General features: G+C 39.1%; 1 protein-coding gene across 1 annotated transcript in view; it reads right to left on the bottom strand.

Moving 5' to 3' along the window:
- Positions 1-8,168, bottom strand: part of Ptchd3 (patched domain containing 3) — an 11,144-nt gene extending 2,976 nt beyond the window's left edge. The window contains exons 1-3 of the mRNA XM_005350960.2: positions 7,257-8,168; positions 6,245-6,366; positions 702-847 (exon numbers count right to left, since the gene is read on the bottom strand). Of these exons, the coding sequence (XP_005351017.1) occupies positions 702-847; positions 6,245-6,366; positions 7,257-8,168 (1,180 nt within the window). The remainder of the gene's footprint in view (positions 1-701; positions 848-6,244; positions 6,367-7,256) is intronic.
- Positions 8,169-10,528: the final 2,360 nt, after the last annotated feature.

The raw sequence follows: 10,528 nt of genomic DNA, 5'->3' as shown, positions 1-10,528 counted from the left end.
AGTGCTGGGATTAAAGGCGTGTGCCACCATCGCCTGGCTTGAAAACACATTTTAAAAATTCATCTAGAATTTGTTCTATGCAGCTACACCCATGAAATTATCTATTGCATGTATCTTGATTCATAATGACAAATTTTCATTTAATTCATTATATGTCTTTTTTAAAAGGTCAAATACGGTTTCCATTTTTAATATGTTTGATTTGACAAATGCCATATTGATATGGGATCAAGTTGCTTTCAATATTTTCTTATTCTAAAACACACCAAAGTAAACCCTTTTGTTCTTATGATCAATTACATGTATCAAATAAATTTTATAGAACTGAAATTATTACTCTATAATTTTTTTGCTATAAACTTGGGGAATACAAACCAATTTATATTTTTTCTACAACAAACTCTTGAGTACTCATTCACACACGACATTCCAAAATAATCTTGCTAGTACTGATTAATCTAGAGAAAAACTTTTTTAAATTTAGTGTATATCCCTTGATACAAAATACTTCTTGAATATTTTCAGTGTAAACTAAAGTCAATTCTCCTTTCTATTTGTCTGGGATACTACATTTTTTAAACTCTGAAGATAGATAATCCACTTTGTTCTTCCAGTTGCTTAAGCTTTCTACACAAATGTGTTCCCTTTTTTACCCCACATACCTACAGGCTCAACACAGCTTCATATTTTGTTTTACTCACCAAGAATAAGAAATGGTGAATTTGCAACTATGATCACAAACGGGACTCCAATGTGCAGCATCAAGCCAAAGCCGCTCACCACTGACAAGGCAACACAAAACACTCCAGAGACTGCTACCCACATTTTGTTTCTTACACAGTCCAACCTGTTAGTTTAGAGAGAAAAATAAAAACTTGTGATGGCAGCTTTCATACTGAAATCCGACCAATTGGTTGTTGACTTAGACACCATGGCAAAAGCCTCTAGGGTGATAATTTTTATATCTGTCATATACATATCTCATATCCATACATATGCATATATACATATATAAATATATACATATTACAGGTACATCAAACAATCCCTCAGGTCAGGCAGTTGTAGAAAAATCAAATTGAACTATAAAGGACATGCTAAACAAACAGAAAGGGATAGAAAAATACCTCCAGAAATAGATTGTATAATGCTTTATTAACCTTGAATTTTCTTATCACTAATGAGAAAGAAACAACAGCACAGAGATTGGATAATAGAAACAAATTTTGAATTAAATCAGCCAGTGTATTTCAAGAATGTGTTGACTTCAGAATGGAAACCAGGAGATTGGGGAAGTGGTTTCTCTCTTGTTTCTACAGGAGAAGAAGAGCTATGGATATCATCAAAATTAATAAAAATTCAGTTTGAAAAAGAGAAATCTCTGAGACATAAAAATAACAGTTCATCCACAGAGATTACAATCATATAAGTGGTAAGAAACCCTCATAAGGGTTGGGGCAGATTCTGTTCTTGTCTTTGCAGAAAAATACTCATCTTCAAAAAGTCAAGAGACTTTGGACATTTAGATGCCAAAAGAAGAAAACATAGCTATCCAGAAAGAATCAACAAACAAAGAGAAATCTGACTTATGGTACCATATCCTTTACAAGGTAAAATTTCATTACATATATATTCACTTCTCAGTATAACAGAAGCATAAATCACTTAAAAATCAAAGTTGGCTTTGGAGTTGAACAATGACTATCCATCTCTAAATCCAAGCATGTTGTTAAAAGAAAAATTCGGAGTTTCTGTCTCATATAGAGCCATCTGGTATGAGACAGACAGAAGAAAGAATTTAGGAAAGATATTACTTTTCTCCATAAATATTTCTGTCTCTATCATACCTTTCATTGAATATATGTCTATATGAATAATAATGATGAACAATAAATTTTCCTGCAGTATTCTTTGAAGTTTCCAGGAAGAAGATGGGGGTCCCACAACAATGATTTAATCTGGCTGTTATGACATCATGATGTTGATAATGCTACTTTAAGATCAGTTTTGGGTACCAGCTGCTCAAAATGATTCCAACTTGCTCAGCTGAAATGGTGCACCTTCTTACAACGTTATTGCCAGAATTTCAAACGAGAACTTCAGAAAAACCCTACCCACTACTCAGAGACTATTTGCAATTATACCAGACAGTACTCTTGAAATTTAACCATCATTTTAGTTTTTACAGGATCCCATAGAAAGAACATGGCCTTCATGACAGCTGGAAGTAATTCTAGAAGACAACGTCCCCTCTTTCAACAAAGTTTATCCTCAGGGTTAGGGACATCAATTAGGGGTTGATTATAACTGGTATAGGGTTGGGAGTTGGGGTGTAAATTTTGTAATCTCAGGGATCTCCTTTGGGGGATTAAAAGTAAAAACGGGATATAAATATGACAAGATAGAAAGGTAGATTATTGAATCTATTCTAAAAAGAAAAAGGGAGGATATAGATATAAAAGGTAGATGTTGAGTCTACTTTTTAAAAGCAACTATTAATTTTAAATGTTTTACATTGGTGGCCTGATACTTTATAGAATAAAAACCATTGATTTAGTTCACAATTCTGAAGGTCCAAGAGGATGATGCAGCATCTTTGCAAGAGCTCCTCGCACTGTGTTATAACATGGTACATGTCTTTGTGGTAGGAGAGAGAGAGAGAGAGAGAGAGAGAGAGAGAGAGAGAGAGAGAGAGAGAGAGAATAAAAGGAAAGATGGGAAAATAGATTTAGGAGAAAGATTTTCTGTTTTCATAACAACTTTTTGTTACAAGAACTAATGAGAGCCATGCCAATACTCTCTGAGGACAGCATCTCTATCACTTTTCATAGACTCTACTGTCTCCCAATATCACAATGCTAAAAACCAAGTTATCAATACATGAACTAGGATTCCCTCAAACCACATCCAAAGCACAGTCAAGGGCAAGCTGTGTGTGAAATGGAGCACATATTCAGCTCTTTGTCCATTCAACCCCTGACTTCAACTAGACATAAACATAGTACAAATAGTCTGCAATTTCAAATTAGTCCAGTAGATACTGTGCTAAAGGTATGGAAACATTGTTTAAAATCATTTTCATGATTTTTATCTATTTGATGATGTGTGCTTTATAGAAAGGTTGATAATTTGAAAAAGGAAAGAAAAGAATTGGAATACAACACATTTTGAACAACCAACCCATTTCCTTGTCAAGACAACAGACAATTTTAAAATTTTTGGATTTATTTTCTTCTGTGTGTATGTTTGTTTTGCCTGCATATCTGTATGTTCATAATGCCCATTCCTTCTTCCCACAGAGGTCAGAAGAGGATGCTTTATCATAAGCCACCAAGTGAATGCTGGGAACTGAACCTGGGTTCTCTATAAGAACCATCCCTCTGCCCCCATCAGTACATTTTAAAACCTTGGCAATACACTACAGGTTTTAGACTTCACTTGCTATAAACTGCTTCAAAACTGTGAGTGACAACTATACTTCCAAATACATTATGGGGAAAAGAAAACAAGTTAGGGCCCTATATGTGCGGATGATGAATAGGAATTCAAATCAGAGATTCTAAGACAAAAGGAAAGATCGCATTCAAATAGGCAAAGATTTCTTCACCTATTCCTATTCCAGGAAGGAGGAAGAAACTCCAGAGACACAAATCTAGGGAAGCAAAAGCTTGTAAAAAATTCCCATAGATCTGCTAGGAGAGGAGTCTAACCAGTCAAGACACAGAAAAACCTTCAGTCTATCCAGTTTCCTTGCAAATTATGCAGAAAGTTCTAGGGATACGACTTTCATGAGTGGCCACCCATGTTAAGTTGTGCTTTCTGGTGATCCAGCTGCTCTTTTTAAGTCACCCCTATTCCTATAAGTAACCCCCTTATGCATATTACTTTTAGTAACCCCATTAAAAACTCATTAGTTCTTCAAATTTAAACTCTGTACAATCATTACTTTGATCTATTGTGAGCTCCCTTTCTGGGGTGAGTAGGTGTATGTGTGTGTTGTGTTTTTCCAAGAAAAGTATGTCATACAATAGTGACAAATGATGTTCCAATAACAATGTTGTTTGGAGGCAGTGGAAAGTGCATAATCAATGGTGGTTCCAGAAGATTAAACCAGGGCTGACAACTTCATATCACTTGCTCAGTGTACAGATAAATACACAGAAAAATGAAAAACGCCACAGAATCATTTTCATAAAAAGTTGTAATGAGGGACTTAGCTTTTCAGACCTCAACAAACTCTTTAAAGAGTTAGAAAAAGGAGCTGGAGAAATGGCTCAGCAGTTAAGAGCACTGGATGCTCTTCCAGGGGACTGGTTCCCAGCACCCACAGAGTATCTCACACCATCTGTAACTCTGTTCTAGGGTATCTGACAACATCTTCTGTCCTCCATGGGTATCAAGCAAGTACACAGCACACAGACATATGTGCAGGAAAACACCCATATATATATGAAATAAAATAATAGTTAAAGAAAAACTTTAGATTGGAAACCTAAAACTATTTTCATCAACAGAGAGTAAGGTTTGTAGCACACAATCTACTTGCAAGCAACTCAGCAATTAGAAAATGAAACAAACCAAGCCAACAGACAAGGGCCCATCTCAGGCTGGCAACTGAACTTCTCAGTGTTGTTCACATAGTACTACTTTTGTAGACAAGAAAGATGCAAAATTGAGAAAGTCATTGATTCTTTTTCCATAATGTCAAAGAGCCACTGAGGCCAAGCAATGTGTGCCAATGTTAGAGACCCTGAAAGGTCATTGTGTGAAGCTTGTAAAAGTGAAACCCAGATTGTGTTTCAGACCTCAAGATGTTGGAGATGTCAAAACTGCAAAAGGCATGTATCAAGGAGAGCTGAATACAGGGAATGGATCCAGTTCAGGAGAGATATTGCTGACAACAAAGCTGGAAGTGCCGAGGCATCTAACTAAGCCCTCTGAACCTGAAGTCCCAGCTACCAGACACAGAGCTACAAACCTTTGCATTTGTCCTGCTGGGTTTCAGTCTTGGTTTCCTCTAATATTTCCTTACTATGTCCCCAAACTTCCATTTTGAAAGGGGTAATATATACTCTGTCCCATTTTATAAGATATATGTGTATTATATCTGTATATATATATGTGTGTGTGTGTGTGTGTGTGTGTGTGTGTGTGCATATATATAAAATTTGTTTTTTTAAAAAACAGGAAATCACAGTTACGAAGAAAATTTGAACTTTTGAACAGTGCTAAGACTTAAAACTATAGGAACTTACTTTTTAAATTTTGTATGTATATGTCTTACACCACATTTGCAGTGATAAGAAGGGAAGGTCAGATCAACTAGAAGTGGGGTTACAGGCAGTTGTTAGCCACCGTGTGGGGGTGCTAGGAACCAAACCCAGGTACTATTAACTGCTGAGCCATTTCTCCAGCCACTACTGTGGGAATGTTTAAAGTTGGACTAAATGCATTTTGCATTGTAAGATGATCATGAACTTATGGGGACAAGGGGCAGAAACTATTAGTCTTAATGAGAAATTTCCCTCATGGGCTTTTTTCCTGAATACTTGGTCTTCATTTGGTGGTACTGTTTGAAGAAGTTATGGAACCTTTAGGAGGTGGAGCCTTTCCAGAGAAAGTACATCACTGGGTACTTCCTGTTGTCCTTCTGTTTCCTATGTGTGGATGAAATATGATCAGCCAGATCCCTGCTCCATAATAAACTGTATCCCTTGAGAAACATAAGCCAAAATTAATTCTTTCTTCTATAAGTTTCTTTTGGTATAGGTTTTCTATCAAGTGACAGAAAAGCCATACAACATTGTAACTTACGGAGTGAGGTGACAAGGCAATGTACGGCAATAGACACCTACTTTAAAAAGGAAAAACTTGAATAACTGGAAATCTTTAAAATTATAGAAAAAATAAAACCATAGATAACAGAAGTGTTCGTCTGTTATGGTTTCTTTAGACTGAGTACGCTATAAAGAACAGAAAGGAAAAGTCTAGGATAGGCAAATTCAGAGATAGAAAATAGGTTAGTTTTTCTGGGACTATGGGAGAAGGGTTTAGGGGGTTACTGCATAATTAATAGAGTATCTATTAGCAGTGTTGAGAAACCTAGGAAGCAGATAGTTGTGATGGATAAACAGTATGGATAGAATTAATATCACTAAATTGTTACAATGAAATATTGTATATTGTGTATGTTTTATCACAATATATTAGAAAGTGATAAGTAAATCATGAGTGAGAGTTTTACCTGAAACATGATACAACTGCAAACAGTATGATTAAAATGTATGCCAGATGGAACAGAGGAATCACAGTCTTGGAGGTTGCCTCAAACTCCAGCTGCCTTGAAAGGGATGTAAAGTAGACTACCTGCAATAACAACAACAAAAAAATACTCGGTATCAATCCCAGTTCCAGAGTCTGTCAGAAGTTACAAACTCTGCTGGATACTTCAGCTTGTTAATGGCCACACTGTAAAAAGTCAATGGTTTGCCTCACATAAAATCTGCAGTGTGCTTTCCAACCTTTCCCTCAAAATGCAAAGTTTAAATGGTTGCTCTACATTTTAGCTAAGATCAGGTTTTAAATAAAAAGCCAACCCTAAATATAAACAAACCAAAATTGAATTTTATGCACACTGTAAAACCTTATCCTCACTAACAACTGTGGAAAATTGTGGGCGTATTCTACATCTTATTAGATTGGCGTCTTTTCATGTTTTAGTTGCATCAGTAGCACTTTAAGAAATGCTTGGCTTCCCAGTAAGCATTTGCTTTCACTAGGGTGATATATTGGAATTGCTGGCCCAGAATTTTAACAGATGACATATACTTCAATACTAAGCTAGGTGTCTTATCTATAACTAACCATAAAAGGGTTGAAGTAGTTATCTTCTTAAATAACATGACAGAACTTAAAAGTCTTGTCTTTTAATTCCATTGGGCACAAACAGGCTGTAGGAACTCCTAGGAACAAGAATGGGCTCAATAAAATATTTTTCAAGTAACTTAATTAGAAAACCAAATCCCACACCACATATGAGAGTCATTTTCTATATTAAGCAGAGTTCCTGGTGCAAGATTCGTGTACAGACCAGAAAGATGCCAATGCTTTATGATCTGTGGCTTCATCTATCCGTGTTACAATGGGATTCCATACCGAGCATAGCAGAGCATATTCAGCTTTAATTCAAGGGCCACCTCATCTCCAACCCTCCCACCCTTATTGGCCTCCCTTGCAAACCCTAACCTTCGGAATACCTCTGTCTCTTCTAAAGTCAGACTGCTCTTCATGTCGTTGAAATGGTCAAGAAAGTGAGTCAGCCATGCCTTGCTACGCTCACTGTCCTCGGGGTCTTCGGTCTTGAGGTAATACAGCAGCCTCAACGCTCGGGACTCGGTCAGTCGTTGACTTCTTCCCACCGATTGGCCCAAGACGTTTCCCCCAAAGAAGCCCGCCAAGTAGATGAAGTGGTTGGACATGTTATGAATGGGGAAGGTGAGGCTTGATAGATCCAATGACAAGTTATGCTGCCAGGCATACAGCAGAGGGTTGGGTGGCACGCACAGCGTCTTGTACTTGGCGCACACCTCTTTGTACAGGATCGGCGGTCCGTTTTCCTGTACCACCTTCAGCGCCTGCACTGCTTTGTCCAGCTTGCTCACCTCTGTGAATGCCCTCGGCTTCAGGAGTGAGTCGGTGAGAGACACCACCAGGATGGACGCGAAGTTGGTCTCGGAGCTGGTCCTGGAGGCGGAGAAGCGGTACGTGTCGTTGGTGCTGAAGTGACCCTGCACGAAGCGCCGCTCGGCTTTGGCAGGGCTGCCAATCGGCGTGTACTGCTCTTCCAGGTTCTCCTTCTCCTTGGGCAGGAAGATGAGGCCGGTGCCCAGCGCGACCGCCAGCAGCAAAGGCCCAAGCAAGAACAGCCAGGGGTGCGAACCCACCGCGGCGCCAAGGCGCTGGAAGGAGCGCGACAGGGGCGCTTCCAAACAGTCGGTGTGGCAGCGGCGTGGCGGAGGAGCCTCCTGACCCAGGGGCGGCAGGCGCTCTGACGGCGGCCCTGCGGCCCAGCTAGGGCCAGCCTCGTCGGAGGACTCTGCCTCCAGTCTACCTTCAGACAGCGTCTCCCGCTGAGCCTCCTCTCGGGGCACCACCTTGGAGGAGATCATGTCGCCTACAGCTGCTCAGAGCATCTGCTGCCGAGCTACTTGCGCCCCAACGGTCTGGGACCCATGGACCGTTGGCTGCTCGGAGGCGACGGTTGGGAGCACGTGACCGAGGGGAGCTTCCTGGTCCGGGGTCTGCCCCAGGGTTAGGGTTGGTACCATTCTCCTTGTTACAGAGCTTCTCCTCAAGCCAAGCCCTATGGAGCTCTTCTTCCTCACTGGGAGTATGAGCTTACCCCCTCCAGCATGGCGTCCCAGTGGCAGGGACAACTTCACACTTGCTTTGTCATAGCCTAGTCGCTTTCCCCTACTAGACTGTCAAATCTCTGAGATTGAGGCTTGTTGTATCTAGGCTTGTTAACAAATGTAAATGCCAATCAGGAATGGAAGCATTTCTTAGAGGAAACACTGCTCATACAATTACAAAGTTATCAATCTGAAGTTTATGGTTTCCAATCAAAACAAAAACTGTACTGAGACAGCTAGATTTGAGATTCATTATAAATTGGCATCCAAAGAAGGAAGCATAGCACATAGATTGTTACTTTCAGCTTATTTCCTCTATATTCAAGTAAAAAGCCTGTAACCAGATAGCATTTACTGGAGATTGGTTAAGATCATCGAACAAAATTTCCTCTAAATTTGTTGCATCTTTGTGCGCTTTGCAGTGTCTATGAACCAGTATCAGTTGCTTTTTATCAGAGCAGGAAGTAGATTCTTTGATAATTTGCTGAGTTATTGTGCCCATCCTGGAACTGTGGTATGCAATTGTGTGAATTTCCAAATGTTTATTCACCCCAAAAAGAAAAGTCTAACAAATTAAAGATTCTGCTCCCGCCCCACTTTAAACAAATCAATGAGTATTAGGATTACTTACAGGAGCAGGGGCAACCTACAGACAGCTGCACCACCAAAAAGACCCACCTCAGTCAGCATTTTACTTCTTACAGCCAGCCATTGCCTGCCTAAAGCTAGGAAAGGAGGGAACCAGGGTTGAAATAGAGAAGAGTGGAGGAGATCCTGCTAATAACTCAATTACTACAAGTCTAGCTAATCTGCTGTATATTTCTATTGATTTTGTTTCCATAGCTGCAGGCTAAGGTCTCCTGTAGGTCATCACAACTATTCTCGAATATGCCAAGAGGAGTAAGTAATCCATCACTTGTGATTAAACTGAGGTCAGTTTATGGTTGGCCAAAAATTACAGATGAAGCCAGATGCAGTGGTTTGCACCAGTAGCCCTAACTATTCAGGAAGTAGAGATAGAAAGATTGTAAGTTCAAGGCCAGTCTGGGCAACAGAGTGGGACATGTCTCAGAACAAAATATTGAAGCTGAGAAATGGGACTGTAGCTCAGTGTTAAAGTGTTTGTCTAACATGTACAAGATCCTGTACATAATCCCCAGGAACACACACACATACATGTACATGTGTGTGTATATAGATATATAACCTTGTGGAGGTCTTGTGGTTTGATGGAACAAGACCCTCCAAAAAGGTCTCTATGAGCCCTAAAATTACTTCACCCAACAAACATTAGGAAGTCGTTTGGAGAAAACAACACCCAAATTCCCAAAATGATTGTTTATGAATGTTTGTTTTCATTTAAAGGTGATTGATTATAGATGATTAATAGTCACAACCAATTTCTAAAAAAACAATAAACAGAATATGATATAGAAATGAATACTTTACATTGGTATGGACTTTGGTTATTGAAACAAATTTAAGGTCAATTTTGTTATATGTATATTTCTAGTTTAAGGTATTATGTTCATACAGCTCACTTAAAATGTAATATATAATTAAAAATGACAGATGAATAGTCATTTATAATAGTCGAACTTGTAGTCATGCTAGGTTTTCTAGATCTATAGAGACATATTTCAGTTAGATAATCTTCAACACTCCAAAGACCTACAGAATATGGCATTGAAAAGGTTTTAAGAACTTAGACTTTCCTCAACAGTGAGACATGTCTGCTTCTGGCAGGACCAGTCTACTTCAAAAGGATGATGGGCATCAAAGAGGCTCCTTATGGAGTTGGTTAGCCATTTGGGCAAAAAAAACACTCTTGCCTGGACTGCTTAATGGTACGTTGTATTAACTGGACATGCAGGACCCACAGAAAAATGACTGCTGAACTTGCCAAAAGAAGGTGAAACAGTTCTTCAGAGTTCCTGCTCCACCAAAGAAACTGGCAGACATTCTGAAGGACACAGAAGAAAGTAACTGACAGACTGCCAATATCAGCAAAACTTTCAAATATTTCAAAAAGCCTTTCAAATTTCCTGTTTCACTGAAATGTCTGTCAGATATTATGGGCTGAAGATGGGTGCCTACAACATTATAGAAGAACTTTG

This window comes from Microtus ochrogaster, chromosome 7 (assembly GCF_000317375.1).
Source record: "Microtus ochrogaster isolate Prairie Vole_2 chromosome 7, MicOch1.0, whole genome shotgun sequence".
NCBI lineage: Eukaryota > Metazoa > Chordata > Mammalia > Rodentia > Cricetidae > Microtus > Microtus ochrogaster.
The sequence above is the reverse complement of the archived record's forward strand: the minus strand, read 5'-3'. Positions and strand labels throughout refer to the sequence as shown.